Genomic DNA, 22,538 nt, shown 5'->3' with positions numbered 1-22,538 from the left:
TATTATTAAAAGTTGATGTGGTATTTTTTCCCCCCATTTAAACACTAATGTGGCCATATCAACCACTCAAATTTAGACCCATCATCATCTAATTTAATATTTTAATATTATGCATGCCAATTGTACAAACAGTTTGTCATGTAGGCATTTTCTGTTAGTGAATTAACGATAGGGACTAAATTGAGTGCAAGTTGAAAACAGCGGAAACCAAATTGACTGCTACCAAAATGTAGAAACCAAATTGATTGTGGGCACAAAATATAAAGACCAAAATAGTGTTTTCGCATTTTTTTTATAGACACACAATAGAATTCAGACATATAGTGTCTACTCTATGATGATAGTTCTTATTATCAAGTTAAGATATCAATTGGTTTTTGGACAAAAGACTTCACTAGTTAAGATAACTAGAACCCACAATTCCTACCTACAATGGCTTGGTATTTAATAGTTTTGCAAAGGTCCAATGGATGTTCAATAATCGTGTATAATTTCCATCTTTCACCAACCATGATGTGTTTTAATCAAATTTCTCATCATAACAAGGGGCAATAAAATATTGTTTTATATCAAGAGATCTGGAGTTTAGACCTCGCTTACACCATAAACTAATCGATGTCTTGGCTTCATAATAAAGAAAAATCATTATGAATAATAAAGGTTAAAAGGTAAGGTTGGGAATTGGAATGAAAGATAGAAGGAAGATTAGGAATCTCCGATTCTTTTATGGTACTCCTAGTCTTTGTTGGTACGCGTAAAGGATCCTTGGGCCTTAACATACTAGGCTGATTAGCTACATTATTCAGGAATGGGCTTCTTCCTATATATTCTATTTGACTAAGTTCTAGTTTTTTTGTTTTTTATTTTTTTGTTTTGTTTTTTTCTAAAGAGAAAGATAGAGTTTTGTTTCAAGTAATTGGGTTCTAAAGCTATGCATCGGGTCCACTCAAAAGGGATAAGAAATTGAAAACACAATTGTTGTTGACAAGAATTTTGTAGTTCAACAAATACTTCAAGCTGTTTCTAACGAAAATATCTAGGATTCTAATTTCTCTTCTTAATTGTTGTGACTATTATATAGATGAAAAAAAAAACATTTTTTTTGATAATTTTTTGTTGTTTAACATTTTAACTATGGTTCTAACTTCTAGGTTCTAACTGCTTCATTTTTTTTTTATAATTGGAATTCTCTTTGCGTACTATAATTGGCCACCAAAAGTCTAATTCATTTTATTATTATCATAATTGCCATAGAAGGAGGAACACTTCTCTAAATCTCTAAGACCTCTTCAGGTCTTATAGTTTCTGTGGAAGCCACTTTACTTGTGGGTATGCAAGCCTGATTCAGTTCCCATATGTAGGCCTTTTCGAGGATTTGAACCAGCTGATTTCAAGAAAATATTGCAATGAGTAGGGTGTTGCATTTTTTTTCTTTTAGCCATAGGCTCACAAATTTCTTTGGATGATTTATCAAAGTATCTTTACAATAGATTATTAAAACTGCTTTTGCTTTTGATTATGTAATTTGAGAGGGGGAGTAGTAATTGAAATAACAACAACATATACAACAGCACACAGCAAAGAAAATAATAAAAAAACAAACATTTGTCCATCTAAAATAGCATAAGCCTCACAATTTGCTGAGCCAATACCAAAAAACACCCACATTAGTTCATGTAAAATGGCATTCTAGCTACTAAAACCGACTACTTTGCAAATATACATAATTACTGTTCATAGACAAATTTTTTTTATTTTATATTATACATAAAGAGAGATAAAATAAATAAAAAAATTTGTATGAACTGATGCCAAATGCTTGCAATGAAAATGCCAAGCCATAAACCCAAGGAAAATAGCGAAAAGTTACCTTACATGCATATAATAATACAAAGAACAAACACTTACTTCCAACTTTAAATTCAAGAGGAAGAAGTACCCATACCACCAGGAAAAAACAACAACTTGGAAAAATCTGGGTAATTCTCCAAAGGTCCAGATCTACCACTTTCCAATTCAACTACATTCGTATCATGACCATCCAGATTAAATTCTTTCCACCTTGGCTGAGTCACAACTATGCAATTCCTCTTGCAGCCTGGAAGCTCAGAAGCTAACACAGAAAACGAAGAATAAATTCCCAAAAACAACACCCAATCCCTCAAGCTGTTGACCTTAACCCATTTACCCCCTTCTTTGTTCAACTTAGAGACCTCAAAATAATCAATACACAAACCCCTATAGCTCTCACTGCCAATGAATCCCTCAGCATTAGGGAAAGGAATATATGCTTCAACCACCAACAATTCACCACCTGCTTCAACTAAGTACTTCATGTACGCATCAGACCCCAAATTAGTGACCACTTTTGAATCTAAAAATTGATCAAGACTAATTGTTCTTCCTTTGGTATCCACAGCATAGAACTTTCCCTCAAAGTGAGTCACTGCTATGCATGATGACGTGGCAGGGTGGGACCCAATAGTGATCCATTGCTGGATTCTCGAGTTGAAGAAAGCCAATCCTCCACCATCTCGGTGTGGGGTCACCAACGCAAAATCATTGCTTTTTGGGCCCACACACATGAGAGCAATCTTGTCAACCTCGACAACTGGACGACTCCTCCAAGGTGGACTCCATACGTTGCGGTACGATGAAGAACATGTTCTTGACACAACTCAAACACTTTAAACTCTCTTAAATCTAATAACAAGTTGTCGAATCCAACAACCTTGGAGCGTGAAAGCAAGTGCATTCGACCATGTTGGTCCTGGAAAACCTTGACCAACCAGCGTTTTGGGGGAGACCCTTGTTGTTGTGATTCGATGAGATAAACGGTGTGTTCGGATAGGTCGAGACTGTGGTGGGAATTGGAGTGTGACGGTGTTGTTTGGGTGGAAGAGAAATAGAGGAGCGCCATGAAGAGCAAATGGAGCGAAGGCGGAAGAGATCGATGCGGGTCTTGAGGCGTTTGGCTATTAGGTGTAAGAGATCTTGGGGGAGCTGAGACCAATCCGCCATGGAAGTACACAAAGCTTGGTGAAGGTTCACTAACAAAGCTATGAAATATTAAGTGTTGAAATGGGTCACTTATACTCACTTTTGTTAAGTGAGAAGGGTGGTCACAACTTTTTCACAGTTATTCTAAATTTAAAAAAAAAAATATATATATATATATATATATAAATAAAAAGTATTATTGTGGGTGTCATCAAGCTTGCTGTTCAAGTATACGACTTTGGTCCAATGCGATAAATATGATGCAGACAGGGACGTAGCTAGCTTTCGATGAGGGGGGCAATGGCTGCCCCTAAATTTTTTTTTTTTTAAAAAAAAAAAATTTATTATTATTATTACTATTATATATAGAGGTTTGTACAATTTTTAGTAATTTTATTATATAAAATTACACTTTTTTCCCTTAAACAATATTGTTGATTCTTTTAAAAGTAATGCTATACTCACAAATCATTTTACAATATTTTTACAAACTATTTTAGTAGCAAATTCTTATTGGTTGGCACATGAACCCATTACTCACATAATTTGTTTACTTATTAATAACCACTTATTACATCAATAATTTATAAAAAAAAGTTTGTACCGCTAGTATTTCCTTCATTTTAGTGACTATGTATACGTTTGGATAGGAATTATTTTTCTGCGTCAGGCGTTTTGCGTTTTCCTTTTTCTTTTTTTTTTTTGATGCACGCATTTCAGCTTTTATGAGACAAAGTGCACTGTTTATGCACTGTTTACGGGACCCACAATCACTTTATTCAAAAAAATAAATAAATAAAAAATGGGTCCCATGACACTATTCACACATTTAAAAATTATTTTGCTACAGTGTTTTCAGTTTTTAGTAAAATAAGTTGTATCCAAATGGACCCTATAAAAAAATTTATAGATCTAAAATCTAAAACAAAATATACAAGCCCAAAAAAAATAGCTCAACAACAAAAATTATTAATAGTAAAACTTTTAAAAAAATTAAGCTCAATTAACTAATTTTATTTAAAATAAACAACCTTGTCATTTAAAAAATTATAAACAAAAATAATTTTGTTTTTACCGACACCAAAAAAAAAAAATCTCGACAGTTAAATAGTAGCAAAGTCAAAGTTTGAAACCGCTGCATACAAACAACAGTAAAATTGTTCCCCTTAACTCAAAATTTTGGCTCCGTCACTAGATGCAGACATGTGTCCAAAAGTTATCACGTGTTCAAATCCTATTGAGACCGATGCACAATAATATTGAACACATGCATTGTTCATGGCTCGAGAGTATTGTATGATCTTCTTTATGAGACGATATAAGAAAAATAATGTTTCTTCAATCATAATAAATCACATAAATAATTATGAAAAGTATTGTATTGTATCCCTAATAGTATTACTCTAAGAAATATGCTAAAATTATTGGTAATGAATATGATTGATGGCACATCACAAACCTATATATATAAAAATTATAATAAATATATATAATAAAATTTGATACATCAATTCATAATTCTCATGTAATAAAATTTGTGGTATTCATAGCATTATAAGCTAAAAATGAATATACTAAATTTTGCACAAATATATAGACCACTTTACATAGCATCACATGCTTTTCAGCCATAACAAAAGTCTAAAGAGAAAACGAAGAAAAAAAAGGCTTAACAAAAGATGCAATGAACATTTAAAAAAAAAAAAAAAAATCTGAGTACGTATTTGTCGTATATAATTGTAGTATATGTGAAAAGAAGAGTTTCGAGCTATGAGAAAGTGAAGGTTGCACATGGGATTCGAGTTGGCAAAGCTTTCTGAGGTGTTTTTACTTCCTAGTGTGTACAACATGCTTTACACCTAGTCCCGTTGCACTCACACCGCCCCCATCTTCTTTCTCCACCTTAGAAAATTTAACTCAACATTTTTAAAGAAGCTTTATTTTGTGTGTTGTATGGTTATGTTAGGTAAAAAAACAAAAGATGTTAACTTTTTTAATAAAGAAAAAGACATTAAGAAAAATTATTAAAATTGTGTTTCTTAGCTTCTAAGGATGTAGACTTGTCAATATAAAACAGTAAACAACCAACTCGAACAAGAAAAGACTCATTTGAGCACATGGAGTTTAAAGGCAGCTCATGGGGCTGAGCTTGGAGATCTCACGTTTTGTAGGCTTGGGACAAAATTTTCGTAACCACAAATTCACAATGATCTTCTTCTTCTTTCTTTTTTAGTAAAAAAATTCCATTTAAACAAGAGAACGAAAAAAAAAAAAAAGGCCTCAAACAGAGCCATCCTAGAGGATGGCCTCCACTACCTCACTAGGAAAAGAGACTATGGCTAAATCCATCCATTAACATTACACTATTATTCACAGTGAGATGCCCACATAAGGAAAATAGAGATGCAAATAAAAATATCCACAATATATATATATATATATATATATATAGAGAGAGAGAGAGAGAGAGGCAACATACAAAAAATGAAGCAAATCAACCAAAAGTTAAAATATTATACTCATATATTCATATGTTATTCATACTTCACTCATACATTTTATATATTATCAGGGTGGGGGTGCGGAAACTTTGTACAAGTTTGGCAACAACAAGCATTACGAAAGCAACAAATTGGTTGCCCTTGTGTGCTTCCGATAAAAGCTAAGAATGCCATTAATATGATCATAAAAGCCTTAACAACAAATTGTTTGTAGCCTTCCATTAACACTTACTCTTGAAATTCTTCAGATAGTAAGGGTTAATCGTCTTCAATTGTAGAATGAAAGATATGTAACTTTTTGATAGAAAAATATGTAATCGGCACAACTAATTGAAAATACTTGTGTTCATAAATAGGTGAAATATTAAATTTGATATGCAAACTCTTGGGAACACACTAAAGAGCTCATTTATTGAATTTCAGTTTTTCCACCCTTTTTAATGAGTTTGATGAATGTTTCCTCTCTCTCTCCAAATAAATTGTCATTTATTAGTCAGTTAACGCTAACCATTTCTTATATAGATGTCTTTAGCATTTTATACTCATGTAAGTTGCATGTGACTTTTAATGAAATTGGAGGATTAAGAACCGAAAAAGGGTTCTATTCCCGGTTTTTACCAGTTGAACCAATGGTTTTTATTGGACCAGTTTAGGGTCCTGTTATCATTTGAACTAGCTAGTCTAATCCAGTTTTTAAAAGCATATATACAATAAACCACTAGACCTACCCCGCTAAAAATTGATATGATTATATTCAGCAAGGAGAGATACTTTCCTATCATCACCCATAATTCAGTTACATTTCTATGTAGTTTAGCAATATGGAAATTTGGATTAGTTGAGTTGAGGAAGTTTACAAAAAAGGAATAAAGAGAACAATACATGCATCAGAAAATAAGGTTGGCAACTAATAATGTTAGGTGTTTCCAAAGAGTATTAAATCATTGATCAAGAGTTCCTCGATGACCAACAGAACTCGTGCTTCAAATGGTTTGGTTACAACTAACTTACAAATGTATCCATAAATATTAAAAACTTATCAATGCTTCCAAGCAATGTCTTAAGGAATGTTTCCTTGAGATAAACCCCACATAAGGCATTATCTAAAAAGGAAATCGAGATTACTTGTCTTCCACGTTTGCTTAAAAAGAAAGAACACATTTGTGAGCATCTCCAAAATTTATTCATAATTGTGAGTAATAGCTAAATTTACCCGATGATTTTAGCAATATCTTTGTAGAATATTAGAAACGCCTTATTTGAAAAGAAATTAAGATTACTTTGCTTCTACGTATGCTCAAAAAAGAAAACATTTGTGAGCATTTGAAAAATGTAATAGTAATAGTTGTGTCCAAGCTAAATTTAGCAAATTTTCTGAGTAAATTTCAAGATTTAATGAGAATATGGATGTTTATTAGTTGTTGCATGATTGGTTGGGTTTGCTTACCAAAAACAAAAAAGAGGGTTCACAAGAGATGGGAAGAATGATAAATTGATAATATCTAGAAGAGTTGTGCACATCGTACACTAATAATTATGAAGAATATAATATTTCATAATATTTAAAAATAAATGCCTTGTAGGAAGCATTTATATCTTTATGCGTATATAAACTCAATGTCTAAAGGGCTTCAAGTGAATTTTCAATATAAGAAAAGCAATTTTGTGAGTATATAACAATTGTGATGGAGTATCTCTCTTTATTGAAAATGTTCATTTTTGTGATGAGCTATCCAGTTATCAAAGAGATATTTGGGTTTAATCATCTTTGTTTCAATGATACTAATGGCCCAAAAAAAAAAAAAACAAAAACAAAAGATCATTATTGATTATAGAATACCAAGAGTGTCTCCTATAATATGGTTTTCATACCATCAACGGGTAATTGATTATGTTTCAAAATGTCTCTTCCGACCTTTATTCTTGTATGAAGATTACTGATTGATATATATTTATTTTTAGTTCTTGATCCATATTTTCCAAATTATATCTAATCATAGTTGGTTATTCCTTGAAGGTTGGAGGAGCCCCTATGTCTTTCATGTTCAGGCAACTTGGAGAAGAAAACCAGTACGAGAAACATTTCCTGAATAATAGAAACAAATATTGTAATGAAAAAAAAAAAGGTTGTCTTAATATTATTGAGGCCTTTTGTTCAACACCAGTGTGGCACTACTTCGCTGTGTCTTTTATTTTTCTTTTTCAGCTTTTCGCCCTTTATTATGAAGACCTTACTGGTGGACAAATTAGCATTTCAAGCATCTGATAAAATAATTACTTTTTTTTTTTTTTTTTATAGATACAAAATAGAATTCAGACCTATAATGTCTACTCCATGATAATTGTCTTTATTATCAAGCTAAGATACTAGTTAATTTTTAGACAAAAAACCACACCTTAAGCTAACTATGACTCACAAGTCCTACCTACTATGGCATGGTTTTAATAGTTTTGCAAAGGTCCAATGGATGTGCAATAATCATGAATAATTCCCATCTTTCATCTACCACAATGTGTTTTAATCAAATTTCTCGTCATGACAACGGGCAATAAAATATTGTTCTATATCATCCCAATTGTTTGTGTTTCTCTTTATAGGTTATATTTTTCCAATTATAACTTGTCGCGTATTATTATTCTTTTTTATATAAATAAAATCAACAAATTTTTTTAATTTAAAAAAGAAAAATCGTCAACATCAACATGAGCACTAAATGAATTAAATTTCTCTTATTTCTTTCTTTTTTTTTTCCTGGTCTTCTTCCAACTGCAACAGCTCATTATCAAAAGCAAAAGCAGCTATAATATTTTAACTGTAACTATACATCATTGAAAGAAATTCGTGAACCAGGCACACCACATGGTGCGAGTATATATCTTCCAAATTTGAACTCTGTTGGTCAAGATATCTTTAGGATCCATTAGATTTGAGCACTCTCTTGCCTACTATACTACTCCATCTGTGATTGTATCCCCCACAAAACCATCTCAGAAGATCAAGTTCCTCTTCTTGCTTGACCCACCTGGCACTTTCACTACAATCTGCAAAAGAAAATATATTTACTTGCTTATGAATAAATTACTTGTTGAAATAACACATCCAAATCAAACGGTAGGAACCAAATTGATTGCTACCAAAATGTTGGGACCAAATTGATTGTGGCCACAAAATATAAAGACCAAAATAATGTTTTCGCATTTTTTTTTTTTTAATAGACACACAATAGAATTCAGACATATAGTGTCTACTCTATGATGATAGTTCTTATTATCAAGTTAAGACACCAATTGGTTTTTGGACAAAAGACTTCACTAGTTAAGATAACTAGAACCCATAATTCCTACCTACAATGACTTGGTATTTAATAGTTTTGCAAAGGTCCAATGGATGTTCAATAATCGTGTATAATTTCCATCTTTCACCAACCACGATGTGTTTTAATCAAATTTGTCATCATAACAAGGGGCAATAAAATATTGTTTTATATCAAGATATCTAGAGTTTAGATCTCGCTTACACCATAAATTAATTAATATCTTAGCTTCATAATAAAGAATAATCATTATGAATAATAAAGGTTAAAAGGTAAGGTTGGGAGTTGGAACGAAAGATAGAAGAAAGATTAGGAATCTCCGATTCTTTTATAGTACTCCTAGTCTTTGTTTGGTACGCATAAAGGATCCTCGGGCCTTAACGTAATAGGCTAATTAGCTACATTATTCAGGAATGGGCTTCTTCCTATATACTCTATTTGACTAAGTTCTAGAATTTTTTTTTTTTTTTTTTTTTTTTTCTCTAAAGAGAAAGATAGAGTTTTGTTTCAAGTAATTGGGTTCTAAAGCTATGCACCAGGTCCACTCAAAAGAGATAAGAAATTGAAAATACAATTGTTGTTGACAAGAATTTTGTAGTTCAACAAACACTTCAAGGTGTTTCTAACGAAAATATCTAGGATTCTAATTTCTCTTCTTAATTGTTGTAACTATTATATAGATGAAAAAAAAAAAAACATTTTTTTTGATAATTTTTTGTTGTTTAACTTTTTAACTATGGTTCTAACTGCTTCATTTTTTTTATAATTGGAATTCTCTTTGCGTACTATAATTGGCCACCAAAAGTCTAATTCATTTTATTATTATCATAATTGCCATAGAAGGAGGAACGCTTCTCTAAAACCCTAAAACCTCTTCAGGTCTTAAAGTTTCTGTGGAAGCCACTTTACTTGTGGGTATGCAAGCCTGATTCAGTTCCCATATGTGGGCCTTTTCGAGGATTTGAACCAGCTGATTTCAAGAAAATATTGCAATGAGTAGGGTGTTGCATTTTTTTTCTTTTAGCCATAGGCTCACAAATTTCTTTGGATGATTTATCTAAAGTATCTTTACAATAGATTATTAAAGCTGCTTTTGCTTTTGATTATGTAATTTGAGAGGGGGAGAAGTAATTGAAATAACAACAACATATACAACAGCACACAGCAAAGAAAAAGAAAAAAAAAAAACAAACACTTGTCCATCTAAAATAGCATAAGCCTCATAATTTGCCGAGCCAATACCAAAAAACACCCACATTAGTTCATGTAAAATGGCATTCTAGCTACTAAAACCGACTACTTTGCAAATATACATTATTACTGTGCATATACAAATTTATTTTTTATATTATACATGTTCATATACAAATTTATTTTTTATATTATACATAAAGAGAGATAAAATAAATAAATAAATTTGTATGAACTGATGCCGAATGCTTGTGATGAAAATGCCAAGCCATAAACCCGAGGAAAATAGCGAAAAGTTACCTTACATGCATATAATAATACAAAGAACAAACACTTACTTCCAACTTTAAATTCAAGTGGAGGAAGTACCCATACCACCAGGAAACAACAACTTGGAAAAATCTGGGTAATTCCCCGAAGGTCCAGATCTACCACTTTCCAATTCAACTACATACGTATCATGACCATCCAGATTAAATTCTGTTAGAGATATATATTATTCATATTAGCCCAATGTAATAGGCCCAACCCTAATTCTACTTTGTGTGCAAGTCAAGTCTCCTATTTGTACTAGAAGTCTATTAGTCTAGGATTTAGTCACCTATATATACTCATGTTAGGGTTCATTGTAACATAGGAAGTTATTGTACTACACTCTCATACAATAAAGATGTAACCCTTAAGGGATTCCTCCGTGGATGTAGGCCGTCAAGGCTGAACCACGTAATCCTCATGTTCTCAGTGTTCCTCTTCTATGCTTCCTCTTCCACATCTACTCTAGCATACACAACATGATATAATACATCAATATACAGACTATTCAGTCTTTCTCACACTTTATATTCTTAACATGGTATCAGAGCCAAACTCCGTTCTTGGCATCAAACAAACATCTCTATACAGCAAAGAAGATTCACACGTGCATACCACCATCTGAAGTCACACATATTTCTCTGCCGGATCTAGACTCCACGGCATCTCGCAGCCACCATGGCTCTGTGCTGTGTCAAAATCCAACAAACTCAAGCAAACTCGTGACATCAATATCAGATCTGTGCACATCAAGCCTGATGAAACCAACAAGACATACGTGCTCCACGGCATATCGCGACCAAAACCCAGAAACCCGACCTCCAACGGCAGCCGCACGCGCCACCACGCGCGACCAATGGCTCTTGGAACTCTCACACGCGCCGCCGAAGATTCTCGACTCCCAACTCGGAACACGCGCCGAAGAGCTGCTGCTAATGACGTGTGACGTCACCGGATGACGTCACCTATCCACGTCAGCATGCCACATCAGCCCTAGTCCACGTCAGCGACACGTCATCAGCCACGTCAGCAGTGTCGTCTCGTCAGTACCACGTCACCTAGCTGACCGTTGATCGGACCGACCCGACTGTTGACTTTGACTCTGGACCAGGACCAGTTGACTTTGACTTTTTGCGTTGACCTTTGACCAAAAGTCAAAATTTCCAAAAGGGCCTATCTTGCTCAGTTTTTCGCGTAGATTCCGATTTTGGCCTCCGTTTCTTCATTTGAAGCTTCGAAATTGGACAATTGGCACATTCTTCATTGTGGTTTCTTCAAAGGCATTCTACAAGGCATCTTCAAGTGATCTTCTCATGCTTATTCAACCTCAAGTCTTCATCAAGCTTCCGCCTTGAGTTTGAGGGAGGGTGTTAGAGATATATATTATTCATATTAGCCCAATGTAATAGGCCCAACCCTAATTCTACTTTGTGTGCAAGTCAAGTCTCCTACTTGTACTAGAAGTCTATTAGTCTAGGATTTAGTCACCTATATATACTCATGTTAGAGTTCATTGTAACATAGGAAGTTATTGTACTACACTCTCATACAATAAAGATGTAACCCTTAAGGGATTCCTCCGTGGATGTAGGCCGTCAAGGCTGAACCACGTAATCCTCATGTTCTCAGTATTCCTCTTCTATGCTTCCTCTTCCGCATCTACTCTAGCATACACAACATGATATAACACATCAATATACAGACTATTCAGTCTTTCTCACACTTTATATTCTTAACAAATTCTTTCCACCTTGGCTGAGTCACAACTATGCAATTCCCCTTGCAGCCTGGAAGCTCAGAAGCTAACACAGAAAACGAAGAATAAATTCCCAAAAACAACACCCAATCCCCCAAGCTGTTGATCTTAACCCATTTATCCCCTTCTTTGTTAAACTTAAAGACCTCAAAATAATCAATACACAAACCCCTATAGCTCTCGCTGCCAATGGATCCCTCAGCATTAGGAAAAGGAAGATATGCTTCAACCACCAACAATTCACCACCTGCTTCAACTAAGTACTTCATGTACGCATCAGACCCCAAATTAGTGACCACTTTTGAATCTAAAAATTGATCAAGACTAATTGTTCTTCCTTTGGTATCAACAGCATAGAACTTGCCCTCAAAGTGAGTCACTGCTATGCACGATGAAGTGGCAGGGTGGGACCCAATAGTGATCCATTGCTGGATTCTCGAGTTGAAGAAAGCCAATCCTCCACCATCTCGATGTGGGGTCACCAACGCAAAATCATTGTTTTCTGGGCCCACACACATGAGAGCAACCTTGTCAACCTCGACAACTGGACGACTCCTCCAAGGTTCATGGACTCCATACGTTGCGGTACGATGAAGAACATGTTCTTGACACAACTCAAACACTTTAAACTCTCTCAAATCCAATAACAAGTTGTCGAATCCAACAACCTTGGAGCGTGAAAGTGGGTCAAGCAAGTGCATTCGACCATGTTGGTCCTGGAAAACCTTGACCAACCAGCGTTTTGGAGGAGACCCTTGTTGTTGTGATTCGATGAGATAAACGGTGTGTTCGGATAGGTCGAGACTGTGGGTGAATTTGGAGTCGTCGGTGGTGGGAATTGGAGTGTGACGGTGTTGTTTGGGTGGAAGAGAAATAGAGGAGCGCCATGAAGAGCAAATGGAGCGAAGGCGGAAGAGATCGATGCGGGTCTTGAGGCGTTTGGCTATTAGGTGTAAGAGATCTTGGGGGAGCTGAGACCAATCCGCCATGGAAGTACACAAAGCTTAGTGAAGGTTCACTAACAAAGCTATGAAATATTAAGTGTTGAAATGGGTCACTTATACTCACTTTTGTTAAGTGAGAAGGGTGGTCACAACTTTTTCACAGTTATTCTAAATTTTAAAATATATATATATATATAAATAAAAAGTATTATTGTGGGTGTCATCAAGCTTGCTGTTCAAGTATACGACTTTGGTCCAATGCGATAAATATGATGCAGACAGGGACGTAGCTAGCTTTGGATGAGGGGGGCAATGGCCGCCCCTAAATTTTTATATAAAAAAAATTTTCTTATTATTATTATTATTATATATAGAGGTTTGTACAAATTTTAGTAATTTTATTCTATAAAATTACACTTTTTTTCCTTAAACAATATTGTTGATTCTTTTAAAAGTAATGCTATCCTTACAAACCATTTTACAATATTTTTACAAACTATTTTAGTAGTAAATTCTTATTGGTTGGCACATGGACCCACCACTCACATCATTTGTTTACTTACTAGTAACCACTTATTACATCAATAATTTATAAAAAAAAGTTTGTAGCGCTAGTATTTCCCTCATTTTAGTGACTATGTATACATTTGGATAGGAATTATTTTTCTGCGCTCAGGCGTTTTGCGTTTTCCTTTCTTTTTTTTTTTTTTTTTTTTTTGATGCACGTGTTTCAGCTTCTATGAGACAAAGTGCACTATTTATGCACTGTTTACGGGACCCACAATCACTTTATTCAGAAAAAAAAAATTAAAAATGGGTCCCATAACACTATTCACACATTTAAAAATTATTTTGTTACAGTGTTTTTCAGTTTTTAGTAAAATAAGTTGTATCCAAATGGACCTTATAAAAAAATTTATAGTTCTAAAATCTAAAACAAAATATTCAAGCCCAAAAAAAATAGCTCAACAACAAAAATTATTAATAGTAAAACTTTTTTAAAAATTAAGCTCAATTAACTAATTTTATTTAAAATAAACAACCCTGTCATTTAAAAAATTATAAACAAAAATAATTTTGTTTTTACCGACACCCAAAAAAAAAAAAAAATCTCAACAGCTAAATAGTAGTAAAGTCAAAGTTTGAAACCGTTGTACACAACCAACAGTAAAATTGTCCCCCTTAACTCAAAATTTTGGCTCCGTCACTAGATGCAGACATGTGTCCGAAAGTTATCACGTGTTCAAATCCTATTGAGACCAGTGCACAATAATATTGAACTCATGCATTGTTCATTGCTCGAGAGTATTGTATGATCTTCTTTATGAGACGATATAAGAAAAATAATGTTTCTTCAATCATAATAAATCACATAAATAATTATGAAAAGTATTGTATTGTATCCCTAATAGTATTTCTCTAAGAAATATGCTAAAATTATTGGTAATGAATATGATTGATGGCACATCACAAACCTATATATATATATATATATAAATTATAATAAATATATATATATAATAAAATTTGATACATCAATTCATAATTCTCATGTAATAAAATTTGTGGTATTCATAGCATTATAAGCTAAAAATGAATATACTAAATTTTGCACAAATATATTGACCACTTTACATAACATCACATGCTTTTCAGCCATAACAAAAGTCTAAAGAGAAAACGAAGAAAAAAAAGGCTTAACAAAAGATGCAATGAACATTTAAAAAAAAAAAAATCTGAGTACGTATTTGTCGTATATAATTGTAGTATATGTGAAAAGAAGAGTTTCGAGCTGTGAGAAAGTGAAGGTTGCACATGGGATTCGAGTTGGCAAAGCTTTCTTAGGTGTTTTTACTTCCTAGTGTGTACAACATGCTTTACGCCTAGTCCCGTTGCACTCACACCGCCTCCATCTTCTTTCTCCACCTTAGAAAATTTAACTCAACATTTTTAAAGAAGCTTTATTTTGTGTGTTGTATGGTTATGTTAGGTAAAAAAACAAATGATGTTAACTTTTTTAATAAAGAAAAAGACATATTAAGAAAAATTATTAAAATTATGTTTCTTAGCTTCTAAGGATGTAGACTTGTCAATATAAAACAGTAAACAACCAACTCAAACAAGAAAAGACTCATTTGAGCACATGGAGTTTAAAGGCAGCTCATGCGGCTGAGCTTGGAGATCTCACGTTTTGTAGGCTTGGGACAAAATTTTTGTAACCACAAATTCACAATGATCTTCTTCTTCTTTCTTTTTTAGTAAAAAAATTCCATTTAAACAAGAGAACGAAAAAAAAAAAAGGCCTCAAACAGAGCCATCCTAGAGGATGGCCTCCACTACCTCACTAGGAAAAGAGACTATGGCTAAATCCATCCATTAACATTACACTATTATTCACAGTGAGATGCCCACATAAGGAAAATAGAGATGCAAATAAAAATATCCACAATATATATATATATATATATATATATATAGAGAGAGAGAGAGAGAGGCAACATACAAAAAATGAAGCAAATCAACCAAAAGTTAAAATATTATACTCATATATTCATATGTTATTCATACTTCACTCATACATTTTATATATTATCAGGGTGGGGGTGCGGAAACTTTGTACAAGTTTGGCAACAACAAGCATTACGAAAGCAACAAATTGGTTGCCCTTGTGTGCTTCCGATAAAAGCTAAGAATGCCATTAATATGATCATAAAAGCCTTAACAACAAATTGTTTGTAGCCTTCCATTAACACTTACTCTTGAAATTCTTCAGATAGTAAGGGTTAATCGTCTTCAATTGTAGAATGAAAGATATGTAACTTTTTGATAGAAAAATATGTAATCGGCACAACTAATTGAAAATACTTGTGTTCATAAATAGGTGAAATATTAAATTTGATATGCAAACTCTTGGGAACACACTAAAGTGCTCATTTATTGAATTTCAGTTTTTCCACCCTTTTTAATGAGTTTGATGAATGTTTCCTCTCTCTCTCCACATAAATTGTTATTTATTAGTCAGTTAACGCTAACCATTTCTTATATAGATGTCTTTAGCATTTTATACTCATGTAAGTTGCATGTGACTTTTAATGAAATTGGAGGATTAAGAACCGAAAAAGGGTTCTATTCCCGGTTTTTACCAGTTGAACCAATGGTTTTTATTGGACCAGTTTAGGGTCCTGTTATCATTTGAACTAGCTAGTCTAATCCAGTTTTTAAAAGCATATATACAATAAACCACTAGACCTACCCCGCTAAAAATTGATATGATTATATTCAGCAAGGAGAGATACTTTCCTATCATCACCCATAATTCAGTTACATTTCTATGTAGTTTAGCAATATGGAAATTTGGATTAGTTGAGTTGAGGAAGTTTACAAAAAAGGAATAAAGAGAACAATACATGCATCAGAAAATAAGGTTGGCAACTAATAATGTTAGGTGTTTCCAAAGAGTATTAAATCATTGATCAAGAGTTCCTCGATGACCAACGGAACTCGTGCTTCAAATGGTTTGGTTACAACTAACTTACAAATGTATCCATAAATATTAAAAACTTATCAATGCTTCCAAGCAATGTCTTAAGGAATGTTTCCTTGAGATAAACCCCACATAAGGCATTATCTAAAAAGGAAATCGAGATTACTTGTCTTCCACGTTTGCTTAAAAAGAAAGAACACATTTGTGAGCATCTCCAAAATTTATTCATAATTGTGAGTAATAGCTAAATTTACCCGATGATTTTAGCAATATCTTTGTAGAATATTAGAAACGCCTTATTTGAAAAGAAATTAAGATTACTTGGCTTCTACGTATGCTCAAAAAAGAAAACATTTGTGAGCATTTGAAAAATGTAATAGTAATAGTTGTGTCCAAGCTAAATTTAGAAAATTTTCTAAGTAAATTTCAAGATTTAATGAGAATATGGATGTTTATTAGTTGTTGCATGATTGGTTGGGTTTGCTTACCAAAAACAAAAAAGAGGGTTCACAAGAGATGGGAAGAATGATAAATTGATAATATCTAGAAGAGTTGTGCACATCGTACACTAATAATTATGAAGAATATAATATTTCATAATATTTAAAAATAAATGCCTTGTAGGAAGCATTTATATCTTTATGCGTATATAAACTCAATGTCTAAAGGGCTTCAAGTGAATTTTCAATATAAGAAAAGCAATTTTGTGAGTATATAACAATTGTGATGGAGTATCTCTCTTTATTGAAAATGTTCATTTTTGTGATGAGCTATCCAGTTATCAAAGAGATATTTGGGTTTAATCATCTTTGTTTCAATGATACTAATGGCCCAAAAAAAAAAAAAAAAAAAAAGATCATTATTCATTATAGAATACCAGGAGTGTCTCCTATAATATGGTTTTCATACCATCAACGGGTAATTGATTATGTTTCAAAATGTCTCTTCCGACCTTTATTCTTGTATGAAGATTACTGATTGATATATATTTATTTTTAGTTCTTGATCCATATTTTCCAAATTATATCTAATCATAGTTGGTTATTCCTTGAAGGTTGGAGGAGCCCCTATGTCTTTCATGTTCAGGCAACTTGGAGAAGAAAACCAGTACGAGAAACATTTCCTGAATAATAGAAACAAATATTGTAATGAAAAAAAAAAAAAAAAAAGGTTGTCTTAATATTATTGAGGCCTTTTGTTCAACACCAGTGTGGCACTACTTCGCTGTGTCTTTTATTTTTCTTTTTCAGCTTTTCGCCCTTTATTATGAAGACCTTACTGGTGGACAAATTAGCATTTCAAGCATCTGATAAAATAATTACTTTTTGTTTTTTATAGATACAAAATAGAATTCAGACCTATAATGTCTACTCCATGATAATTGTCTTTATTATCAAGCTAAGATACTAGTTAATTTTTAGACAAAAAACCACACCTTAAGCTAACTATGACTCACAAGTCCTACCTACTATGGCATGGTTTTAATAGTTTTGCAAAGGTCCAATGAATGTGCAATAATCATGAATAATTCCCATCTTTCATCTACCACAATGTGTTTTAATCAAATTTCTCATCATGATAACGGGCAATAAAATATTGTTCTATATCATCCCAATTGTTTGTGTTTCTCTTTATAGGTTATATTTTTCCAATTATAACTTGTCGCGTATTATTATTATTTTTTATATAAATAAAATCAACAAATTTTTTTAATTTAAAAAAGAAAAATCGTCAACATCAACATGAGCACTAAATGAATTAAATTTCTCTTATTTCTTTCTTTTTTTTTCCTAGTCTTCTTCCAACTGCAATAGCTCATTATCAAAAGCAAAAGCAGCTATAATATTTTAACTGTAACTATACATCATTGAAAGAAATTCGTGAGCCAGGCACACCACATGGTGCGAGTATATATCTTCCAAATTTGAACTCTGTTGGTCAAGATATCTTTAGGATCCATTAGATTTGAGCACTCTCTTGCCTACTATACTACTCCATCTGTGATTGTATCCCCCACAAAACCATCTCAGAAGATCAAGTTCCTCTTCTTGCTTGACCCACCTGGCACTTTCACTACAATCTGCAAAAGAAAATATATTTACTTGCTTATGAATAAATTACTTGTTGAAATAACACATCCAAATCAAACGGTAGGAACCAAATTGATTGCTACCAAAATGTTGGGACCAAATTGATTGTGGGCACAAAATATAAAGACCAAAATAATGTTTTCGCATTTTTTTTTTTATAGACACACAATAGAATTCAGACATATAGTGTCTACTCTATGATGATAGTTCTTATTATCAAGTTAAGACACCAATTGGTTTTTGGACAAAAGACTTCACTAGTTAAGATAACTAGAACCCATAATTCCTACCTACAATGGCTTGGTATTTAATAGTTTTGCAAAGGTCCAATGGACATTCAATAATTGTGTATAATTTCCATCTTTCACCAACCACGATGTGTTTTAATCAAATTTCTCATCATAACAAGGGGCAATAAAATATTGTTTTATATCAAGAGATCTGGAGTTTAGATCTCGCTTACACCATAAATTAATTGATATCTTAGCTTCATAATAAAGAACAATCATTATGAATAATAAAGGTTAAAAGGTAAGGTTGGGAGTTGGAACGAAAGATAGAAGAAAGATTAGGAATCTCCGATTCTTTTATAGTACTCCTAGTCTTTGTTTGGTACGCATAAAGGATCCTCAGGCCTTAACGTAATAGGCTAATTAGCTACATTATTCAGGAATGGGCTTCTTCCTATATACTCTATTTGACTAAGTTCTAGAATTTTTTTTTTTTTTTTTTTTTTCTCTAAAGAGAAAGATAGAGTTTTGTTTCAAGTAATTGGGTTCTAAAGCTATGCATCGGGTCCACTCAAAAGAGATAAGAAATTGAAAATACAATTGTTGTTGACAAGAATTTTGTAGTTCAACAAACACTTCAAGGTGTTTCTAATGAAAATATCTAGGATTCTAATTTCTCTTCTTAATTGTTGTGACTATTATATAGATGAAAAAAAAAACATTTTTTTTGATAATTTTTTGTTGTTTAACATTTTAACTATGGTTCTAACTTCTAGGTTCTAACTGCTTCATTTTTTTATAATTGGAATTCTCTTTGCGTACTATAATTGGCCACCAAAAGTCTAATTCATTTTATTATTATCATAATTGCCATAGAAGGAGGAACGCTTCTCTAAAACCCTAAAACCTCTTCAGGTCTTAAAGTTTCTGTGGAAGCCACTTTGCTTGTGGGTATGCAAGCCTGATTCAGTTCCCATATGTGGGCCTTTTCGAGGATTTGAACCAGCTGATTTCAAGAAAATATTGCAATGAGTAGGGTGTTGCATTTTTTTTCTTTTAGCCATAGGCTCACAAATTTCTTTGGATGATTTATCTAAAGTATCTTTACAATAGATTATTAAAGCTGCTTTTGCTTTTGATTATGTAATTTTAGAGGGGGAGAAGTAATTGAAATAACAACAACATATACAACAGCACACAGCAAAAAAAATAATAAAAAAAACAAACACTTGTCCATCTAAAATAGCATAAGCCTAATAATTTGCCGAGCTAATACCAAAAAACACCCACATTAGTTCATGTAAAATGGCATTCTAGCTACTAAAACCAACTACTTTGCAAATATACATTATTACTGTGCATATACAAATTTATTTTTTATATTATACATAAAGAGAGATAAAATAAACAAAAAAAAAAAAAAAAAAAAATTGTATGAGCTGATGCCGAATGCTTGCGATGAAAATGCCAAGCCATAAACCCAAGGAAAATAGCGAAAAGTTACCTTACATGCATATAATAATACAAAGAACAAACACTTACTTCCAACTTTAAATTCAAGTGGAAGAAGTACCCATATCACCAGGAAACAACAACTTGGAAAAATCTGGGTAATTCTCCAAAGGTCCAGATCTACCACTTTCCAATTCAACTACATACGTATCATGACCATCCAGATTAAATTCTTTCCACCTTGGCTGAGTCACAACTATGCAATTCCCCTTGCAGCCTGGAAGCTCAGAAGCTAACACAGAAAACGAAGAATAAATTCCCAAAAACAACACCCAATCCCCCAAGCTGTTGACCTTAACCCATTTATCCCCTTCTTTGTTCAACTTAGAGACCTCAAAATAATCAATACACAAACCCCTATGGCTCTCACTGCCAATGAGTCCCTCAGCATTAGGAAAAGGAAGATATGCTTCAACCACCAACAATTCACCACCTGCTTCAACTAAGTACTTCATGTACGCATCAGACCCCAAATTAGTGACCACTTTTGAATCTAAAAATTGGTCAATACTAATTGTTCTTCCTTTGGTATCAACAGCATAGAACTTGCCCTCAAAGTGAGTCACTGCTATGCATGATGACGTGGCAGGGTGGGACCCAATAGTGATCCATTGCTGGATTCTCGAATTGAAGAAAGCCAATCCTCCACCTCCACCATCTCGATGTGGGGTCACCAATGCAAAATCATTGTTTTCTGGGCCCACACACATGAAAGCAACCTTGTCAACCTCGACAACTGGACGACTCCTCCAAGGTTCATGGACTCCATACATTGCGGTACGATGAAGAACGTGTTCTTGACACAACTCAAACACTTTAAACTCTCTCAAATCCAATAACAAGTTGTCGAATCCGACAACCTTGGAGCTTGAAAGTGGGTCAAGCAAGTGCATTCGACCATGTTGGTCTTCGAAAACCTTGACCAACCAGCGTTTTGGAGGAGACCCTTCTTGTTGTGATTCGATAAGATAAACGGTGTGTACGGATAGGTCGAGACTGAGGATGAATTTGGAGTCGTCTGTGGTGGGAATTGGGGTGTGACGGTGTTGTTTGGGTGTAAGAGCAATAGAGGAGCGCCATGAAGAGCAAATGGAGCGGAGGCGGAGGAGATCGATGCGGGTCTTGAGGCGTTTGGCTATTAGGTGTAAGAGATCTCGGGGGAGCTGAGACCAATCCGCCATGGAAGTAAACAAAGCTCGGTGAAGGTTCTCAAACAAAGCTATGAAATACAAAGTGTTGAAATTGGTCACTTAACTCGCTTTTGTTAGGTGAGAAGGGTGGTCTTATAAGTTAGTATTATTAAGTAAAGGAAACCAATCAGTCCACTCACACAACTTTTTCACAGTTATTCTAATTTTTTTTTTTTAAAGAAAAAAAGAAAAAAAGGAAGATATTGGAGATATATTTTTTTGTGATTGGCTTAAATAAAAGTATTATTGTGGATGTCATCAAGTCTTGCTATTCAAGTATACAACTTGGTCCAATGCACTAGACTAGATAAATATGATGTGGATATGTGTCCGAAAGTTATCATGTGTTCAAATCCTATAGAGATCAGTGCATAATAACAGGGGGGGGGTGGGGGGTGGTGGGGCGCAGTTGCCCTCTTGACTCCTCCCAAAAAAGTCCTTCATATATTGATAAAGTTGAGTTGTACTCCTAAAGTTAAAATAGAAAAGAAACATCTTCTCTCAAATCGTACCCTGACATGAAATGATAAATAAATAAAATGCATATTTCTAATTGAGAAAGTATAGAGACACAATAAAATTTCACAATAGTCTTATTTTTAGTTGGAATAGATTTCAGAATAAATATATTTTATTTTATTTTGACCAATAATGTACTAACATCTCAATTTATTGTAAAAATATTGTGAAATTTTGTGGTGTTACTCAAACAACTCATCCCACTTTAAACAATGAGCCTACACGAAATAAATGCCACCAAACCTGTTTACACTTTTGACCAATATTCAATTTTTTTTTCTTTACTTATCCAAATTTATTTCCTTTCATTTCAGGCTAAGCAAGTGGAATTAAAATTTTACACAAAATAATAATAAAATATCATGTATGACACTAAAGTTGTAAAACGTCCATTATTTATTTCTCCTTCATTTCTTGCATTTTCATAGTTCAAAATTTAAGTTTTATCATAAATCCAAATTTTAAATAACTAGAAGAATATAGAAAGATAAGTTA

General features: G+C 33.3%; 3 protein-coding genes across 4 annotated transcripts in view; all 3 read right to left on the bottom strand.

Moving 5' to 3' along the window:
- Window positions 1–1,856: 1,856 nt before the first annotated feature.
- LOC126705748 (F-box protein SKIP23-like) lies at window positions 1,857–13,158 on the bottom strand. Its single transcript, XM_050404923.1, has 2 exons — window positions 12,069–13,158; window positions 1,857–2,061 (listed from the first exon to the last, which is right to left on the bottom strand). The coding sequence occupies exons 1-2, from the start codon at window positions 13,061–13,063 to the stop codon at window positions 1,923–1,925; spliced, it is 1,134 nt and encodes a 377-aa protein (XP_050260880.1). The 5' UTR covers window positions 13,064–13,158; the 3' UTR covers window positions 1,857–1,922.
- LOC126705745 (F-box protein SKIP23-like) overlaps window positions 8,207–22,538 on the bottom strand; it is a 27,615-nt gene continuing 13,283 nt past the window's right edge. The window contains exon 3 of the mRNA XM_050404921.1: window positions 8,207–8,543. The gene's annotated coding sequence lies outside the window, so the exon portion shown is untranslated. The remainder of the gene's footprint in view (window positions 8,544–22,538) is intronic.
- On the bottom strand, window positions 10,073–21,623 carry LOC126705747 (F-box protein SKIP23-like). Of its 2 annotated transcripts, none has more exons than XR_007648423.1 (2): window positions 20,327–21,623; window positions 10,073–10,306 (listed from the first exon to the last, which is right to left on the bottom strand). XR_007648423.1 is itself a non-coding variant. In XM_050404922.1 (2 exons), the coding sequence occupies exon 1, from the start codon at window positions 21,513–21,515 to the stop codon at window positions 20,379–20,381; it is 1,137 nt and encodes a 378-aa protein (XP_050260879.1). In that variant the 5' UTR covers window positions 21,516–21,623; the 3' UTR covers window positions 18,247–18,582; window positions 20,365–20,378. The 2 variants fall into 2 exon arrangements, 1 of the variants encoding a protein (XP_050260879.1); XM_050404922.1 differs by lacking the exon at window positions 10,073–10,306 and adding an exon at window positions 18,247–18,582 and having other exon boundaries at window positions 20,365–21,623.

The sequence above is a fragment of the Quercus robur genome, chromosome 11 (assembly GCF_932294415.1).
Source record: "Quercus robur chromosome 11, dhQueRobu3.1, whole genome shotgun sequence".
NCBI classification, from domain to species: domain Eukaryota; kingdom Viridiplantae; phylum Streptophyta; class Magnoliopsida; order Fagales; family Fagaceae; genus Quercus; species Quercus robur.
The sequence above is the reverse complement of the archived record's forward strand: the minus strand, read 5'-3'. Positions and strand labels throughout refer to the sequence as shown.